Below are 21,164 nucleotides of genomic sequence, written 5' to 3'. Positions count from 1 at the left end.
AAGTGTAAGAGAATTATTAGTTTCAAGCCTAGGGAGTTCAAGTGTCATCAATGGAAACAGGGAAGATGGAAGGATGTGTAATGGTTATGGGAATTTGAAGATCTTCCCTGTCCTTTAATAGGCCTAAGGGAATTTGAAGACCCTTTCTGCTTTGAAGATATACCCTGCCCCCTAATGGGCTGAATGCAATCACATGGAGCCTGTGGTGGGAGGAGTTTGCTGAAGGGTAGAGCAGAGTCCACAGGAAACTGGGAGTAAGAGCATTTAGAGACTGGAGGGAGGAGAGGATGCACTGGAAGGAGAAAATGTGGCTTGTGAGTAAATGTTGGTTTGTGGGAAGGCTAAAGGATTGCTGTGGCTCTCTGTGAAGTTATGGCTTATTAACTTCTTTGCTACTATGATGGAATAGACTCACTGGTTTTGGGATTCGGCTTTCTGATGTGTAAATGATGTTTTGCATCTGTCATATATGGAGAGGCTGTTATATTTTGTGATTGAGCATACTTACAGTAGCCATAGGTGCCGTGAATACTGCGTTGGTGCTACAGGAGGCTGATTATTTTTTATTTTGAGGGGCATTTATTTTGATGAATTCAGTATATAAACACAGACACACACATGCATACCTATGTGTGTATGTATACACACATATACATTATATACACATATGCACACATACATATAGAGAAATCTAGTGAAGTAAAATTTCTTTATCCATCTATTTTAAAAATATATATCAAAAGATTTTTTTTTTTTAAGACTTAGGGATAACACACAATAGATAGAATGAGGAGAAAAATGTTCAAGTCTCATTTGGGGGTAATTGCCTGACAAACAACTTCTTCAGCAATTGAAAGACTAATCCCTGGAGGTAAAATAGCTTGCATTTTAAAAGAATTCTAAGACTTGAAAATTCTAAGGGAGGAGGAAGGAGGCAGTGGAAAACAGACAGAGAACTTCCCCCCTTCCCCCCCAACCATGCCAGTTCTTTATGGTTCTGAACTCTCTTTGTCCCATTGGAATGATGTAAAAATTAGTAGTTAAATACATGATATAAACATACACACATAAGAATCATCCCTACCGTAAAAATGGAATTTTACCATAATTTTTGTAGTAAATTTGTTGAGACAATATTAATACATGGTTCAGAAATACTTGTTGCACTAAATATTACTCTTTTCCCAGATTATTAAAATATACTTTATACAATTAAGAGCTGTATCAAAAATTGTAGTAACACTATGTAGTGAATTTATTCTCTCAAAATATTCTCCCCCTGCCCTCAGGGTGAAGGTTACTTTAAAAATCTATCAGAAAGCCTTAAAATGTGGATAAATATATGGTAATACTACTATCCCTAAGACATCAATATTTTCTAACCCAAATATCTCTTTACTATAAGTTCCATCTTGGATTACCATTTATTTTGGAATTTTCTAAAAGAAAATCAGCACACATTGAAATCATGAAACAGGATTTTATTTTGTGTGTGAAGGTGGGAATAAGAAAAAGGAAGGCAACCCAGATCCTCAGAAACCATAAAAGGGATCTGCTTAAAGAAAGAACATACCTTTATGAAGATATCTAAGCCAGGTGCCACTCTGTAATCACCAAATAACAAGAGGAGTTTTGATGTTTATTAGTGAAAATAAAGATAGGGAGTGGGGAAAATTCACCTCTACCAGCCACTAGTTTGAGTTTAAGGGAAAGACCTTCCCTGGACCCCTTAAGCTTGTAGGATTCAAGACTACAGGCAAGAAGCAACCTTTTAAAAAGAAGTGTGTCACATTCTATCAAAAGATCAATTATTGAATTAGACCTTAAAGTGACTATAGGTCATCTACACATGAGGAAAATGAAGCCCAGAGAGTGACCTGCCCAGGCTTTCATAAGTAATTCAAATCTAGTTCTACTCTTTCCCATTTGTATATCTGTAAGGGAATGATGATAGAGGTAATGAATCAGTGCTTCAAAGAATCACAAAATTTCAGAATTGCAAGGCACCTAGGCCATCTAGACTAAGCTATACCTCCCAAAATAATTCCCTCTATGAACTGCTAACAAGTGGTCATTCTCTTGAAAGCCTCTAGTGAAGGAACCTACCACTTCCCCAGCTAGTCAATTCGACTTTGGGTAGTTCTAATCATTAGATTTTCCTTATGTAGAGTTGACTATGGAGACAACAAATACGCCTCCACAAAATGTGCCTTTCAAACAAATATAATCATTCTTTGTCATGACAGCATTTCAAATACTTAAAAGACAGCCACCTAACAGGTCCCTTGCAAAATCTTCTCTAGGCTAAACTTTCTAAGTTATTTTAACCAGTCCTCACGGGCACAATTTCACAGCCCTTTACCATTCTGGGAAACCTACTCTTGGTGCTTGCTCTCCAGATTATCTTTCTTCCTAAAATGTGGCACTCATAATAGAACACAATGCTACAAACGTTGCCTAATCAGGACTGAGTACAAGGGGATTATCATCTACCTGATCCTGAATATTATTCTATATATATATAACTTAAAATTATGTTGTTTTTTTTGATCTTTTTAATGCAATAAGCACTAAAATTTGGATTTCTTTTTAGTTTTGTTTTAAATTGAAAATCACTCCTCTATGGCAAACAAAATTTTAAAAAGCAGTTAGTACAGCTATTTTAAAAACTGATCATAAAACCCATGTGGCAGGTCCAGGTAGCTGGGATATGATATGGAAAGGAAACAATACAGTGAGATACATTTTGACATGTAGGCAATTCACTAACAAAAAAATAGATCGTCTCTAAAATATACAACAGGATATACTCCTGCACCCTTACAAATACTGCAACTTTGGAAGGCTAGGTGGCACAGTGAATAGAGCACTGGCCCTGGAGTCAGGAGGATCTAAGTTCAAATCTGGCCTCAGACACTTAACACAAAACTAGCTGTTAACTTTGGGCAAGTCACTTATAACCCCAACTGCCCTACCTTCCCCCCTCCAAAAAGAAAAAAAAAAAGAAATACAGCAACTCTCTCCTCTCTAGTGTGACTTGAAAAATCTCTGGTGACCTGTCATGTGGAACAATTTCATTTTAGAAGCCACTGACAACATTCAGTCCAGGAGAAGGATCTTTTGTCAAAGTAAATAAAACAAGTAAACATTAAGGCATAATTCTAACCTCTCAGAACCCATTTCACTTGAGTCAGGGAAGAAGCATGATCAAAACAAGATTTATCACTTGTTAAATTACTACCCCGGTTATATTCAGCTTCTTTTACTGCCACTGGAATGACTTCAGCTCCCTGAGAAAGCACATGGGGATAACTGGAGCAACTGCTTCTTTCACCTCCCACATGAGTCACTTCTTACCATGTCCCCATCCCTAACCCCTAAATTGGTCCTTACTGAGCCAAACCACAAAGTGCAGTATCTTAACTAATGTCGTTGCGGGGAGTGGTCACAGGAAAGATATAGGTTAGTCTGAAATAGGAAAAAAAATGAGAAGAGGAACCATCAGCCTCCCACCTACAATTATGTGCTATGATTTCTAAGGTGATGGTCAGTGTGAGGAGAAGGCAGGGGAGAAACTTGATAGGGACAGGTGAGTCAGTAGAGGCTGGCCATTGCTTAATTGTAAGGGCAGCCTGCTTTCACTTTTTGGTTTTGCCTTGGATTACCTGTCTTGATGGCTTTGTGCAATCTCTTCCCTAGAAACTACATGAGCTTGATGGATTTCAGATTCTTGTCCAACTTATACATGATAAGAATGCTAATAGACAGATGAATTTCCATGAAGGTTTCCTCAAAAAGACCCTCAAGAAGTTTCACAATCCCGTAAAGGCAATTATTGCAAAGGGCTGTAATCAGAATAAACTTTTCATCCCTTGATTTAAGAAGATTATTTTCTCATTCCAGAAGGGTAGACCCTAAGCAATATTGTTTCCTAGGTTCTAACAGGAGTAGAGGTGGGAGGAAGGGCAACTGATCTTCAGTAATATCTACATACCATATGGTCCTCAGTAATGTTGTTGTAGAATGGGTAGTTAACCACCACAGGACTTGGTGGGATATTGTCCTTCCATTATTCAATGTGTTTGCTAACTGTCCTAGCTTTTTGCCATCTGCAAATATTATACCATCTATGTGTTTATTTAAATCATTAATAAAAATATTAAATGGCACTTTGTATATGAAATGTCAGATGCTAAAATCTAAGTATATAATACTTACAGGAATTCTCTGATCTACCAGTCAGGTAACCCTGTCAGATAACTGAAAAGTCATTGCTCTGGCATGACCTGTTTTTGAAGGCAGTTTCTTTGAAGGTCCAGCTCAAATGCTACATTCTACTGAAAACCCTTTCTAAACCTTATCCTACCCTGCCCCCCCCCAAATTATCTTGCACCAATAATTCTACCTTTTCAGTCTTCTTATGCTTTACCCTCCTCTACTTACACTACAGACTAGCACCACCTGCCTTCTTGCCTTCCAAGACAGGTTACCTCCCCTCCCAAATCTATGCCTTTTCTCTTAGGTTCCCTGGCTTCCAGACTGGGCTCAAATTCTACCACCTGCATGAATCCACCCTGCACCCTAACCAGACAAACAAACATCACTCTCATTTACACTGTATAAATCTTCTAGGTACTGAGTTATGGCCATGTTTTCTCCCCCTTCAAAATGTGAGCTCCTTGAAAAAAGGGAGCATGAATTTGCCTTTCTCCGTATCCCAGCCTTTAGCACTGTGCCTGGCACACGTTAACTGTTTAATAAGTATTTACTAATTAAATAAAGGAGAAACCAATGAATAATGAGAATTTGTCTTTAGATCAACTTTACATCCAGTTATTCACTTTCCAATTAGGCCTATCTCATCTGAGGTCTCAGACTGGAAACAGTGATAATAATACCACCTATGCACCTAAGTTTCTTGTCTAAGACTTCATCCTTAAACATTGCTTTCTTCAATGTTCAGGGGAAGCTGGGCCCCTGGAATGGCCACTGACTCCATGTGAAAAGGGAGGTATATGTCAGATACAAACTCTGGAAGATACTGCTCTTTCTGGCAATGGTAAAAGGGCATGACAACAACCAATAAAACAAAAGAAGTTGTCCTGGGGTTCCATTCATTTCTGAGGCAAATCACAGAATTCATCCTGACTTTGATACTAGCAGTCATACTACTCAAGCAATGGTACTGGCTAGGTGAATGTGCTTCCTTTATACTCTATAATGTCACTGTTCCCTTGAATCAAAAATCTTTTTTATGTACACTTATGTATCCAGTTGAAAAATCATTTCAAAACTGATTTAAACAATATTATGTAGTGTTTAATTTAACTGGAGGATATTCGTTGATCCTCCACAATATTTTACTTCAGGTCTGCTTCTATGAGGGATGTAACTGACCCTGGCTTTTTCTAGAACATCAGCAATTACTGATCTATGTCTGCTTTACTATTTATATGAAAATCTACATATACATTGAGGGAATTTTTAATAAAGATATTACAAGGGACCAGGCAAGATTTTACAAATAATATTCTATATGGGGGCGGCCAGGTAGCACAGCAAGTAAGAGCACCAGCCCCAGTGTTGGGATGACCTGGGGATCGAATCCGGGCTCAGATACTTAGCACCACACCCAGAAATAACTGGCCGTGTAACCTTGAGCAAGTTACTTAACCCCAATTGCTTTAAGAAAATATATATATATATTCTATATGACACCATATCTATACCACCATACAACTGAATGAAACATGTAGTTATCATTGTCATGAAAGAGATCCAATACAAAGTCCAAAAATAATATTAAGTAACGATAAAAATGATGCTGATGATGGTTTAATCAAGCACTGTTAAGGTTTAGAGAGCACTTTACACATATTCTCATTTCATCCTCACAATAACCATGGAAAGTGGGTGCTATTAGCATCCCCCATTTTACAGACGAGTAAACTGAGGCAGACTAAGTTTAAATGATTTGCTCAGGGTTATATAGCTACTAGTCTTTCTAACTCTAGTAAGACACTTTTACATTGAGTGAAATTTTATATTATTTCTATTACATTTTTACCATCTCTAAGGCTTTTAATTATTATGATTTTCAATCCTAGTTCTGTCACTTACTATTGGTTAAATTATTTAACCTCTTCAGGCTTCAGTTTCCTCATCTGTAAAATGAAGAAGTTGGAGTAGATGACTTCTAAGGTCTCTTCAAGCTCTAAATCTATGATTCTGTGATCTTTAGTAGTCAATACAAAAATTTATCTAACAAAAACCAAGTAGGATAAATCCCATTAATAAAACTGCAAAAGATATCATCATTTTTCATCATAATAGAATTTTTGTTATAAAAACAAAGATGCCAAGGGCTGAAGTTTTGAAAAAAGTCTCCAGTTCCCTTCTTTGCTTTTTATAATTCTACAAGCCAATATCAATAACTAGCAGTTTTAAGGCAGGTTGAAAACCAAACACTTGATAATATTACAATTTAATTTTTATTCTTTTCAATACACACTCAGATGACATATATAAATATCTATGCATACATGTACTAATGAAATTAATGAATTGGTTAGGAAAATTGCAAAGTGCTCCATTAGGTCAATACAGCCAAGTTTTTCTTAGACATGGGGAAAAATAGGGAAGATTTTTATTTCTTTAGTACTAATCAGTAAAAAAATAAATTATTCTCCTTAAGCAAAATCAGAAATCAACACAAATTTATCTTAATTCCAATGAGATATTCTCACTATAGAGTAGAAACCCATTAATATTTTTGCTTCATAAAACAATTATTCTTAATTACAGGGAACAGGCAATTAAAAACCTGGAAGTGGTCTAAAGGTGAATAATTATAGGAAGTTTTAACATACCATATTTTAAGTGTGTCATAAAAATAAAAAAACCTGCAACATTTACTTTTCACCGTGTGTCCAAACTAGTGAATGTGCATATGTGTACGTGTACACACACACACACACACACACACACACACAATCATTAACTCCAATTTTTTGGTTATATTAAATTGTTGAGTTTATTATGACCATTAGCCAAACATTAAACATAGAAGTTTATCTCTATTTGGTATTAAAGATGAGTATTACTTGAAATTTTAACAACTACCCAAAAAAAGAGGGGAAATTTTGGAAACAACCAAAAACGTTCAAAAACATTGTCTTGTACTCTAAGTATGTACACATATGAATTAAATAACAGCATCTTTATATCAATGAAGGTATAATTGATTTTATTTTCTATCAGGAACCTTTAATAAAACTTTTTTTAAAATTATGTTTCAATAATTAAATATACTTATTTGTACTAACTCATAAGAACTTTAAAGATACAAAAACAAGCACTGGTGCATGAATCTATAGAGGTAACTAGGTGGCAATGTACAGAACAAAGGGCTTAGTAGTCAGGAAGACTTCAGTATGAATCTTACTGCACATATTCCTTAACTCTGTCACCCTGGGCAAATCATTTTAGCCTCTGTGTGCTCCTAAAAGCACTTGCAATATAAGTTTTTTGTGAAGTTCAAATGAGTTGACATATGTAAAAAGGAATCTGGAAATCTTAAAACATTATTATTTACAAGGTTTCAGAAAGAAAAAAATTTAAAATACACTTTAGAAAGGCAACTGAATAGGGTTCTTGGGTACATTTTAAAAGGAATGGACTCCATTTCTCAATAAATAAGAATTATTATATATATAAAATATAAGAATAAATAATGGTCAAAGAATATGAAGAAACAGTTTTCCATGGAGGAACTGAAAAGTATTAACACCCACATGAAAGAGTACTACAAATCATTAATAAGAGAAATGAAAAAAACAATTCTGAACTTTCACCCCATACCCTGAAAACTGGTAAAGATATGATAAGCACACTAATAAATTGTGGACCTGTAAAAAGGTACCACCATTTTGGAAAGGAATTTAGAATTATTCAAATAAAGCGGCTAAAATGTCCATGCCCTTTTACCTAGAGATTCATTGGCTTCATACCCCAAGGAAGTCACTGGTAAAAAGAAAGTCTTCACATACACCAAAATATTTATAGTAGCACTTTTTGTAATAACAAAGAATTGAAAACAAAGTATATGTCCTTCAACTGGGGAAATGGCTTAACAAATTGTGGTACATGAATATAGTAATGGGAGTATTACTGTGCTATAAGAAATTATGCATGTGCCACATACAGAGCAGCATGGAATGATCTACAACAAGCCTGCACAACATACAGCCTATGCACTGCTTGATGCCTGCTGAAGGATTTCAGCAATCCTGCCAAAAATGTAGAGGGTGTAAATACAGGCCTGTACAAAATACCACCTGTTGTGTAGGCCTGATTTACATGAACTGAAAGAGTGAAATAAGCAGATATAAGATAAGAATATGCAAAATGACTACAATGTAAATAGAAAAATACAAATTAAAACAATATAGCAAAATTATAAGACCAAGCATGGTTTAAAAGGAGACATATGAGAGAAGGCTTCCAAAACCTAATCCTTTGCAAAGGTGGGAGGTCCAAAGTGTTGCACACTCCACATGCTCAGTTTTTTTTTTTTTAATATATTGATCAGTTGTACTTTTTTTCTTTTCTATCTTTAAAAAAAAAGGAGAGTAGACTCTGTCCCTTTCCAAAAGGTTCAAGGAAACAAACTGTAACATCTCAAAACCACAAACATGCAAATTTTCACTGTTTCTTTTCATTAAAATGTGAGAAAATGTAAGAAAATTGTCAGCATCAATGAAGATTTAAGGTAAGCCAGCAAAGTAGAGGGAAGGTGGCTCATTATATGAGTCATAGCACTTCAGTTTCAATGCAGCACTAGTACTGTGTGATTTCAGGTAACTCTCAATTTCTCTCAGTTTTTTCCTCTGTACAAGAAGGGGATTGGTCTAGATAATCTCTAAAATTATTCCCAGTGCTAAATCCTATGAACCAATGCAATAAACTCCACCCCCACCACTACTCCTGTTACTACATTCATTCATACTCGAAGTACTGAAGCAGGTTCTGAACTCAGGTCTTTCTTGCATTAAAGTTCTAGTCCTTTTACCGCTATTTCATGCTACTTCTCCTCATTAACAACTTTTGCTTGGTTTCTTGACCCTTAAAATTTTCATGATATCCCTAAATTCATCTTAATATAATGAAAAGCATAGTGGTTCTGGATTTAGAAGATCTGGGTTCAAAACCTATTTCTGAAATATTAACTTACATGATCTTGGGCAAGTCACTTAACTTCCCTGGGCTCCAATTTCCTCACATGCAAAATAAGAGTGACAGACCCCATGGCTTCTAAGGTCTCCTCCATCTCTAGAACTATGACCCTCCAAACTACTATCTATTCTGGCTCAAAAAATTTAAAGGATTTTTCAAGCTTTACCTAAGCTTTTTTGCCTATGGTCTAAACTGAACACAATGGTACCCCAAGTTGTCAGCCCCTATCTAAGTCTAGCCTAATGCAGTAACGGATTTATCTAACATTGCTTCAGTTATCCCAATCCCAGGAGGAGGGAAGAATTCACTGAGCCAGCCCACTGATACCTATAAAGCTCTGGTCATTAAATTTATGCTTGTTTATATGTTGCTGCTTATAAAATCCCAGAATCATGTTATATATCCAATTATACAATGTTCACAAAGTATAATCTCCTTCAAGACAATCACTGAGATTCAAAAACACATTTAGCATAGAGATCTTGTGGTTTAACTGGTATAGGTAACTCCAAGATGAGGAAACTCTCTACCAAAGCAGGTACTTTTCTGAAATTTATACCCTTAGAGAGTAGGCTGGGACATTAAGAGGTTGAATGACTTGCCCAAGGCCATACAGTCAATATATACCAGAGGCAGAATTTGAAATCAAGTTTTCAGACTTCTAAGGATAGCTTTCTGTCCAATATGCCATGATAAACATATTTCAGTATCACTGATACTCTTCTTACAATGTACATCAGTGTACATTTGGTTATTTCTAGCTCCTCCCATGGTCTCTTTCCCCCCACTGAACTTAATTCTCTTGTTAATTATTACAGATAGCAAGGTGACATAATACCAGTCTTGAAGTCAGGAAAACCAGAGTTTGAATCCTGCCTCAGATGCCTACTGAACCTGAGAAAAATACTAGCCTCTTTGTGCTTCAGTTTCCTTTCATGTAAAATGGGGATAATAACGGTACCTAACTCACAGGGTAGTTCTGAGGACCAAATAAGATAATATATGTAAACTGTACTTTGCAACCCTTAAAAGACTATATCTGGGGCAGCCAGGTAGCACAGTGAGTAAGAGCACTGGCTCCAGAGTCGGAATGACCTGGGATCGAATCTGGGCTCAGACACTTAGCACCCACCCAGAAACACCTGACCATGTAACCTTGAGCAAGTTAGTTAACCCCAACTGCTTAGGGGCAGCCAGGTGGTGCAGTGAGTAAGAGCACCGGCCCCAGAGTCGGGATGAGCTGGGATCGAATCTGGGCTCTGATACATAACACCACACCCAGAAATAACTGGCCGTGTAACCTTGAGCAAGTTACTTAACCCCAATTGCTTAAAAAAAAAAAAAGACTACATATATATTATTGATAATAATAGTCATTATTGTTATTATGGCTCTAATTTGTCACAGTCACAATGAAATCTCTGTCCACATTAAGTGCTACTGTGAGAAAATGTAGTATTAACGAAAAGAACGTTGAATTCTTAGAAAACCAAACAATTAAGTTTGAGGAACATAAGAAAAAAATAAAGCTTTTTGATTAAAAAGTGTTAAATTAGGTAACTTCACCATATTTCTTGATTCTGAACCTCCTCCACTATTTGCTATAAGAATACAGTTTATAATAAATTGGGCCATTTTATACCACAAAGGAGATTAAATACCCAAAAGACTAAAAGTCAGTTAGATATGTAAAGCAATGCCATTGAATGAATTACAGGAAGGTTCAAATGTAGAAGGTATATCAATTTATTTAATTAGTATACTTTCAGGTAGGAAAAAAAAAGGGACTCATTTGCTTTTCCTTGACATCTACATACTCAATCACAGAAACTACCAAGTTACATAACCATCATACATCAAAAGCAGCATAATATAGAAGTTTTTGCTCCCCATAAAACAAAAACTACCATATCGGATTCATGTTTACACTTAAATTCCACTGTCTACCTCTTTTGTCTATTCCTTTCCATAATACTGGTAAAAAGTGGCATAATACAATCTGGATCATGAAAAATTATAAAGAAAAAGAACAAATATTAAGACAATTTTCACTTAAAAATGCTTTTTTTCCCAAAAGAAAAAAATAAATTAAAACCTGCATTTACAGGTAAAACACAATGCACTAAAAAATGATTAATAAGAAACACGAATATCAAATTTAGTTCTTTGGAGACTGAATAATAGGCATAAAATATCAACAGAAGAATACCAGTATTTTAAGACAAGTTTTTAATCTTTAAAAATTTATTTTATTTTCAACATTCACTTCCTTAAGATTTTGAGTTCCATATTTTTTTCCCTGTAGCTCCTTTACCCTCATTCCAAGAAGGCATGCAATCTGAGACAGGCTCTACATGTATAATCATATTAAACATATTTTCATTTTGTAAAGAGGAATTAGAACTAATGGGAGGAGCCATAAGAAGAAATTTTTTAAAAAGCGAGAGAAAGCAAATAGTATGCATCAATCTGTATTCAGACTCCATAGCTCTTTTTCTGGATATGGATAGCATTTTCCATCATGAATCTTTTGAATTTGTCTTAGATCCTTGCATTGCTAAGAAGAGGTAAGTCTATCAAAGTTAGTCATCACATGATGTTGCTATTACTGTGTACAAAGTTCTCTTGGATCTGCTCACTTCACTCATGTAAGTCTTTCCAGGTTTTTCTGAAGTTCACCTGCTCATCATTTTTTATGGAACAATAGTATTCCATTACATTCACATACCACAACTTGCTTGGCCATTCCCCAATTGATGGGCATCCCCTCAATGTTCCAATTCTCGTCTACCACAAAAAGAGCTGCTCAAAATATTTTTGTACATTTGGGTCCTTTTCCCATTTTTATGATCTTTTTCAGTTACAGACCAAGAAGTGGTATTGCTGGGTCAGTTTTATAGCCCTTTGGACACAGTTCCAAATTGCTCTCCAGAATTGCTGAATCAGTTCACAACTCCACCAACTGCCACATCTCCAACATTTATCAACTTCCTATTTCATAGCATTAGTCAATCTGATAGGTGTGTTGTGGTACAACCTCAGTTATTTTGATTTGCATTTCTCTAATCAATATGATTTACAGCATTTTTTCATGACCAGACAGTCTTAATTTCTTCATCTGAAAACTGCTTGTTGATATCCTCTGACCATTTATCAATTGGGGAATGATCTGTATTCTTATAAATTTGACTCAGTTCTCATACATTTTAGAAATAAAGCCTTTATCAGAGACACTGGTTGTAAAAATTATCTCCCAGCTTTCTGCTTCCCTTCTAATCTTGGTTTCATTGACTTTGTATAAAAACCTTTCAATTTAATGTAATCAAGATTTAAGAGAAGTCTTTCTTTGAAGAAGGTCAAGATTATTAAAAGCAATGCGAAATTTTCCAAAGGCAATCAAGTCCATTCTCCTTTTTCAACTCAGCCCTATTCACTATCCATCTGCAGTGCCTATCTAAGATATAAGTACTGATGTTCTAGGTTTTTTCCATAGCCAAAATATGCATTCTTCATCTACTTGTTTTTTCTATTGTGGATAGTTAGACAAAAGTATTTTCAATGATTATGGAGGTTCTCAAAAGTTCAGCTGTTTGATATTAATCAGTACAATGTTATCTGCAAACAAAAGCAAGTGGAGGACATCATTAAAGGAAATCCCTTTTTCATTCTGATCCTTTACTGGATATATCCACTTTTGATGAAAGTATGTTATTTCTCACTTGATGGTTATAATGAAAGGGTCAATGAACAATATTATCTCTTGTTAAAATATTTTAAAGAACCATGTATTATTTCAATATATGCACAAGAGACATCTTGTTGGAGGAAAGTCTTAAAGGACATGCCATACTCTACTAAATCAAATTCCTTTAAGAGAAAAAGTAGTCAAAATAGGCACAGTAAGATCTTTTGTTCTCTATTATTCCCTGTGAACTGTATGACTGTAAAGATTTAATCTGCTATGTAAAGTATCATTTTTAAAAACCTGCCTATTTAATTTTCATACATTCATCAAAGAGGCAGCACGCCTCCAAGTGTGGCCTCAAGGCCAGGAAGACTCCACTTTCAAGTTCTACCTATAACACATACTGGCTGTGTAACACTTGCCTAAACAAGTCACTTAATTTCTCAGTGTTCTAGGCAACTCTCTAAATAAATTGCAAGAAAAGTAGTGATATGCATTGGTAGTTTCCTCACCTGGGAAAATCCTATACCAATAAAACCAATAAAATCTATGTTTATCAATGATGACCTTAATACAATTATAGATTCTTCTCATATTTTGTAGAGATAGGAAAGTAGGCATATGGGTCTGTACTCAGGTGACAAGCATTTATTAAGTGTTTACTATGTGCCAGGCACTGTGATAAGTGATAGGGATACAAAAATTAAACACCAAAATGCAAGATCCCTGCCCTCATGGAGCACAACTGCTAATAGAGGAGAAACAAGCAAATAACTATTTAATGCAAAGATATACACATTGTTATTGAAAGGTAATCTCAGAGAGAAGGCACAAGCAGCTGAGTGGACTGAAAAAGGTCTCCAGCATAAGGCAAAACTTGATATGGATATAGTTATTTGATCACAGTCATATACCAAAATTTGTTTAGCCATTCCCCAATTGACAGGCATCCCCTCAATTTCTAGTTCTTTGTAACCACAAAAAGAGCTGCTATAAATATTTTAAAACATTTAGGTTCTTTTCCTCTTTCTCTAATCCCCTTAGGAAACAGAGCAAATAGTGGTATTGCTGGGTCAAAGGGTATATACAGTTTTATAATTCTCTGAGAATAATTCAAGATTGCTCTAAAATATGATTAGACCAGTTCACAATTCCACCAATAAATTATTTAGTGCCCCAATTTTTCTGCACTCCATTCAACATTTGTTGCTTTCCCCTTTAATCATTTTAGCCAATCTGATAGGTGCAAAATGTTATCTCAAAGTTGTTTCTCTAACCAACAGTGATTTAGAACATTTTTCATATGACTATATAGTTTTGATTTTTTCATTGAAAACCTGACTATTCATATTAGTTAACCATTTATCAACCGGGAAATTATTTATAATCTGGTAAATTTGACAAAATTCTTTATATATTTGAGATATGAAAGCTTTATCTGATAAACTATAAATATTTCCTCCCAATTTTCTGTTTTCCTTTTAATCTTGACTATGTTGCTTTTATTTGTACAAAACCTTTTAAATTTAAATTTAATGTAATCAGAATTATCCATTTTATACCACACACAAGTTCTCTATCTCACTTATTCATGAAGAAATGGTTGACTGAAACTTGATCAATTCTGGGAGGAGTCACAGGCTTAATATAATTTGTGAATGCTGACCCAGTCCAGGTTTTTCATCACTTCTGACAGCTCCTCTTAGAAGCCCCTGTTGTTTCCCAGAGCTGGTCAGGTATTACTTTCAATATTGGGTGCTAATAACGAGGGGAAAAAAGATGTAATCAAGAGAATTAGGAGGAATGTCAAAAGGTCAAAGACTACATGTACACATATACATATAAATATATAAATGCATATGCATACATATAGGTATATATCTTTATGTATATGTATATTAGATATGTGTATAACACGTGTACTGGGAGAAGGAAAGATTAAGAACATACTCAACTGGTATAAGAGGAAATGTGATTGATATAATTTTTTAAAATTTTTTTTTGCTTTTTTGGAGGGGGCAAGACAGGGCAATTGGGGTTAAGTGACTTGGCCAAGGTCATATGGCTAGTAAGTGTTAAGTATCTGAGGCTGGATTTGAACTCAGGTCCTCCAGATTCCAGGGCTATTCACTCTATTCACACTATTCAACTCTATTCACTGCGCCACCTAGCCGCCCTGATGGAAATAGTTTTAGAAAAATGAATTATTAATGGTTTGATGTCAACTTGAAGGTACAAGTTTGCCTCTGTAAGAATACAACTGACATATTGTATTTGGTTCTAGGTGCCACATTTTAGGAAAGATATAGATGAGCTGGAAGGCAACCAGGATAGTAAGAAAACTGGAGACCATATCCTAATGAGCTGTAGAGAAGTCTTAGGAAGAATATATTCTAAAGGGCAAATCTTTGAGAAAAAGATTAGATGTGTTGTTCTTAGGCCTAGAAGGTAGAACTAGGAACAAAATGTAGAAGTAACAGAGAAGCAGTGAGTAGGGTTTATGCAATATAAAGAAAAAAATTCTGTATCAAAGTAAAATGGACTACCTTGGGATATGGTGGGTTTTTCATCAATAGGGAGGTCTTCAAACAAAGCTGTATCTGCAAACGTCAACAATGTTAGAGGAAGGATTGTTGATGAGTTAGGTATGAGTTGAAATTGATACCTCTGGGCTCCCTTCCAACTCTTATATGATTTAAGTCACGAACACTGAGGTAATACACATGTTACGGCACTATTTAAGACATTTCATTGAAACAATATATAGAGGGTGTGAAAAATCTTAGGGCAGTATTAAGTTTTAGTAGCTAAGACTAAGTTTACTGGGACACTCAGTATGATAAGCACATCAAACTTGCACTTATGCTTCAAATTAGGAAACTAAAAACATGTATGACTAATTTACAAAACTGAAAACCATGCATCAAAAAACTACTTATTGTTTGTACAGGTAATTGGGAAAAACTGATTTAAAAAAAAACTACTTATAAGCCACCAGACCACAAAGGTTTTTGAACTGCAGTCCTCAGTAAGGCAATAAATACTTAGTAAGTGCCTACTGTGGGTCAGGAACTGTGCTAAGAGCTAGTGATACAAAGAATGTTGTAAAACACAGTCCCTGAATTCAAGGAGCTAACAGCTTAACTGGGGAGACTATATGCAAAAGCTACATATAAACAAGTTAAATACAGGATAAATTGGAGATAATCAACAGAGGAAAAGCAAGAAGACCATGAAAAATTTCTTGTAGGTGAGATTTTAACTAGGACTTGAAGGAAGTCATGGAAACCAGAAGACAGAGATGATGATGTAGGGAACTTCTAGACATGGGGGGCAGTCATTGAAAAATTGAAATAATGCCCAAAGCTGGGAAAGAGTGTCTTACTTGAAGAGAGCAAGAAGGCCAGTGTCACTGGATAAAAGTGAGGCAACATGGGAGTGGGTGGGAGGAGTAAAATATAAGAAGACTGGAAAAGTAGCAGGGTCTGGGTTATGAAGGGCTTTGAAATGGCAAACAAAATTTTATACACTGCATCCAGAAAATGACAGGGAGTCACAGGAGTTTATTGAGCAAATAGGGGAAGGGAGGTATTGTGGTCAGACTTATACTTTAGGAAGATAAGACTGGCAGCTAAAGGAAAGTCAGAACAGAGAGAAGAGAGACCTGTGGCAGGGAGACCAACCAGCAGGCTACTGCAATAGCCCAAGGGCTTTCAAGAGGTGGCGTGTCATAAGAGACAAAGAAGCATATGTGAAAAAATGTTACAAAGGTAAAACTGGCAGGCTTCAGCAACAGATTGGACATGGGAGGCAAAAATGAGGTGTTGAGGATGATAACTAAGCTGGCAGTACGGGTAACTGGAAGGATGGGTAACCCTCAACAGTAAAAGGAAAATCTGGAAGAGTATAGGTTAGAGGAGAAAGATAATGAGCTCAGTTTTGGACTTGGTGAGTTTAAGCTATCTATGAGAAATTTAGTTGAATGCTCAATAAACAGTTGGAGACATAAAACTGGAGGTCAGGAGAAAGGTTTGGACTGAACAAAGAGATTTCAGAATCATCAGTCGAGATGATAAACAAATCCACTGAAGTTGATGATATCACCAAGGGAAACTGTACTGGAAAGGAAAAAGGGACCAGGATTGAACTCTGTAGGACATCCATGGATTGGGTTAGCTAGCATGACATGGATGATCCAGCATAACATACTGAGCAGTGGTTAGATAAGTAGAAGTGAAAATCTAGAGAGAAGAAAATATCAGAAGAAGGTGACATAATTTTGAAGGTTACAGAGAAGTCAAGAAAGATGAGTACTGAGTAAAGGCCATTAGATTTGGCAATTAGGAGATTGTAATTAACTTTGAAAATAGCAGTTTTATTTAGATGATAAAGTTGGAAGTCAGACTATAGAGCGTTAAGAAGACAGTGAAAAATGGCTCAGTGGATAGAACACCAGCCCTGGAATTAGGAGGTCCTGATTTCAAATCTTACCACATTTTTCTAACTGCGTGACTCTGGGCAAGTCACTTAACCCCTATTGCCTCAAAAAAAAAAAAAGAGAGAGAGGAAACAAGTAGAAGAATCTATAATTGGTTTCTTTTATCATTATATGTATTTTATTTTATTCATTTATAAACATTCTGAGAAGAGGTCTGAAGGCTTCACCACATTGGCAAAGGATTTTATAACACAAAAACAGCTAAGAATCTCCTGGACCAAAGGGATGTCATTTGAATAACATGATTAAGTGCAATATCCACTGCCTACTATATAGGGAGTTATCAGGTAAAGAAAATAATTACAGATACTGAAGGTCTTACAAATAGGAGGAAGTTACATAAGTAAACATACCTTTCAAAATAAGTGATAGACATTTGTCTAGACAAAGACTTAACCCTTGGTAACTTGACTAAGAAAGGTAAATGATGAGGTAAATGAAATTTGTGGGGAGTCAAATTAGGTCAAGTTAGGAAATTTATGAGACCTGAACAAAGTTTTGAATGAGCAAGGGTAGGAGTTAGTAGAAAGGAGAAAGTCTAATAAACATGGTTTAACAGAAATTTAGCTGAGTTTCTAAAGGGAGGAAATGGGATGTACAAGTACCTTAGAAGTAGAAGACAATATATGAGTGCAGTACAAAAATTAGTGTATTTCTCTAGCTAGAACAGAGCATGAAAATTATGATACACTGCAAAAAAAGAAATTAAGGAGAGGGTAGCTTCTAATGTGTATGTGTCTTATGCCAGTGTAGGCAGAATTCAGGACAACTTTATTAGTAAATTACCTGCTTCTACTCAAAAAAGCTTTTATTTTTCTTTTTTAAACACCAGGTCAGTATTATAACAGCATGTAAGATTTAAATTCTTTAAGCACTTATCCCAACAAGAAATTTCTCAGTTTCATGAACACCAACTTTTTTTTTAATATTAAAGAAACTGTATAGTCAAGTGTACAGTAGGTTAGTGAGTGTTATTATTTCAATCTAAATCAAGTGTTTAATTTCTGACTCTCCTTTATAGGAACCAAAATCCAAAATTACATTTTAATAAGTTTCATTTAGTATAACTTCTTGAAAAGAAAATATCAATTCAACTTAGACTAACTTTTCTCTTAGTTCAATGTTTGTATGGAAAAAAATAATTAAGCAGTCTGTTAAGAAAAGTATAATCAGTTCATGGGCATGCAGGTATCAATTTTATCTTATGAAAATTTTTCCATGTTCCAGTTGCTTCATTCCTTATTACATGCTGCAAAAGGCAGTAATAATTTTTATAGCCAAATATCACTTCATAAGATACCAGGTGGCTTTCAATATTTACCATATAAGTCATGCATGAAATTTAAACATTACAAAAAATGACTTACCAGTTGACACTCCTGAAATATGCACATTTTCAGAATGTTCTGCAAGAGCACCATTTCCTAAAATTAAACATAATGAATAAACTAATTTCCAAGATAAAATTTGTAAAAATTTCTTCAGATCCATTTTCTTTAAAAGGGCACAGAAAGACTAAGCTACTTTTAATAGTTTGCAACTTAAAAATCAAAGGCCCTATGTATTAAACTTTTTAAGGTTATTATAGAGACAAAAGCAATAAATATGGTAGAGAAAACATTTTAGAAACTGCCACATCACAGAATAATATACATTTTATTATTTATGTTGAACATATAAGCCTTGTTAAATGTCAAAAAGAGTTTTATGCTTCTGTTAAATTCACTTCATAAAGGTTTTTTTTTTTTTAAAGAACTTTAATGGGGGAAAGAGGAAGTCAAGTGGAATCCCTAGTGGGGGGCAATATAAAAAGAGAAACTTAATTATGACAGTGGAAAATTAGAAGGGCATGTACTATAAAGGCAAGGGAAATGGAAGAAAACGGTAATGTGTAATTCTTCTTTAACATATATTGATATTACCAGTAAAGGAAGGTTAAAATATGTTGGTGCTCCACCTTCCCAGTTATTTCCCACTCTGGGCATTTTCACTGGATGTCACCTGCCTGGAATTTTCTTCCTCCTGGCTTTCCTGGCTCCCTTCAAGTATCAGTTACAAGAGGCCTTTTCTGATTTTAATATGAGTGCTGTCTCTCTCTTCATGTTCTTCAATTTATCCCATATATATATCTCGTTTCTAAGTTGTTTGCACTGTTTTCTTCTCCATTAGGCTGTGACCTTGAGAGAAGAGATTGTCTTTTGCCTTCTTTGTCCTCAGTACTTATACTTAGCACAGTGCCTGGTCCCTAGTAGGTGCTTAATAACTACTTATTGAAACAGTAATATTGATGATGACCAAATGGGAATGACTGACTTAGCTATTCTCAACAATATACAGATCCAAGACAATTCCAAAGGACTCATGAGAAAAAGTGTTCCCTACCTCAAGAGAAAGAAATGATGAAATCTTAATACAGATCAAAGCATACTATTTTTCACTTTATTTTTTTGTGGGCTTTTTTGTCTGTGTTTGCTTTCACAACATGACTAATATGGAAATGTTTTGCGTGATTGCACCTGTATAACCTATATGAAAATGCTTATCATTTCACAAAAAGGGGAAGTGAGGGAGTGAGAGAATATAGAACTCAAAATTTAAAAAAAAATTGTTAAAATTGTTTTCATATGTAATTGGGAAAAAATAAAATATTATTTAAAAAGATAAAAAATAAATGGGAGAAAAAAAAACCGACTGGCTTTTCCAAGACTTTTCCAGGGCTTATTGCCTGTACCAGGCAGAACAGGAAATCTCAGAGAGAGACATCATATGTATTCCCCAGCTGTTCTGCCTGGGCTGGATCCAGGATCCCATCACCCAAAAAGAAGTGCTCCAAGAAGGGCACCTCTTCCCAAACATGTTGAATATGATTGTCCTAGGATCTTACCTGGGGATCCTTAGTCAATGGAGTCTGCTGTGTGGAGAAAAGGGTCCAGAGCCTGCTGGAACCATTGGGCCTGAACTGTCTTTTCACTGGGGAATTCTTTGGTCATCAAAAAGATCAAGGGGATGCCTATTATTGGATCAACATCCGCTGGAGACCATTCTCCTACAAATGGTAGAACTTTATAATATGATGGGTCACTTCCTGCTCTCTTTTCTGCCTTTTCTGATGCCCACCTACGGAACGGTGGCAGGACCTCTCTCCATTACCGTCTTATACATCTAGTCTTTCGGACAATCTCTAGCCTGTAGTGATAGTCAAGGGCCATGTCTCTTCTGATCAGAGGACTGAACCCTAATCTGCAATGAGGTACAGTCTTTACCTTGAGAGACATCTTAGATTCTGGCACACTTGGCCTTCACCCTTCAGATCCCCTTGTCCAGTCCATTTTATGGTAGTGAGTGGCTAAATAACCCAGCCCATAGATGTTACTTGTGGCTTGGACCTTGGCTGAGAATTTGAGCAAACATTCAATAAAGCTCCTATTTCATTCAAAAAAAAAGAAAAATTGGTACTTTTTGGTACTTGATCATATTTTGTATCATACTGTTCTTCATGTTTCACGAAGACATCTCTTTAATGTAACTAAACTCCAACAGGTACAATGTCATAGTACTTCTCTTCCTACAACACCACATATTTATAAGCCTAGAATAAAACCTTAAATACCTGTTGAAATGAGTAAATGAATTTTATCTCATAAGACAAAAAAAAAGTACTGCCCTGAAGTGTCTCCCTGTTAAAATATTGGGAATATTTATTTCCTAATGTTGAATTTGATAGTATGGCAGTGGATATTTATATTT

At 35.5% G+C, this 21,164-nt stretch overlaps 1 protein-coding gene across 2 annotated transcripts in view; it reads right to left on the bottom strand.

Annotated features, from left to right (window-relative positions):
• Window positions 1-21,164, bottom strand: part of LRP12 (LDL receptor related protein 12) — a 142,727-nt gene that overhangs the window by 45,339 nt on the left and 76,224 nt on the right. The window contains exon 2 of one of the 2 annotated variants that reach the window (XM_069081028.1): window positions 18,785-18,841. The exons of the other annotated variant lie outside the window; for it this stretch is intronic. Coding sequence (XP_068937129.1) covers window positions 18,785-18,841 — 57 coding nt within the window. The remainder of the gene's footprint in view (window positions 1-18,784; window positions 18,842-21,164) is intronic. 2 annotated transcript variants of the gene reach the window in all.

The sequence above is a fragment of the Petaurus breviceps genome, unplaced genomic scaffold (assembly GCF_028583685.1).
Source record: "Petaurus breviceps papuanus isolate PSGF00001 unplaced genomic scaffold, PetGlider_PUasm1.0 98, whole genome shotgun sequence".
NCBI classification, from domain to species: domain Eukaryota; kingdom Metazoa; phylum Chordata; class Mammalia; order Diprotodontia; family Petauridae; genus Petaurus; species Petaurus breviceps.
Note: the sequence above shows the minus strand (reverse complement) of the source record. Positions and strands in the feature narration are given on the sequence as shown.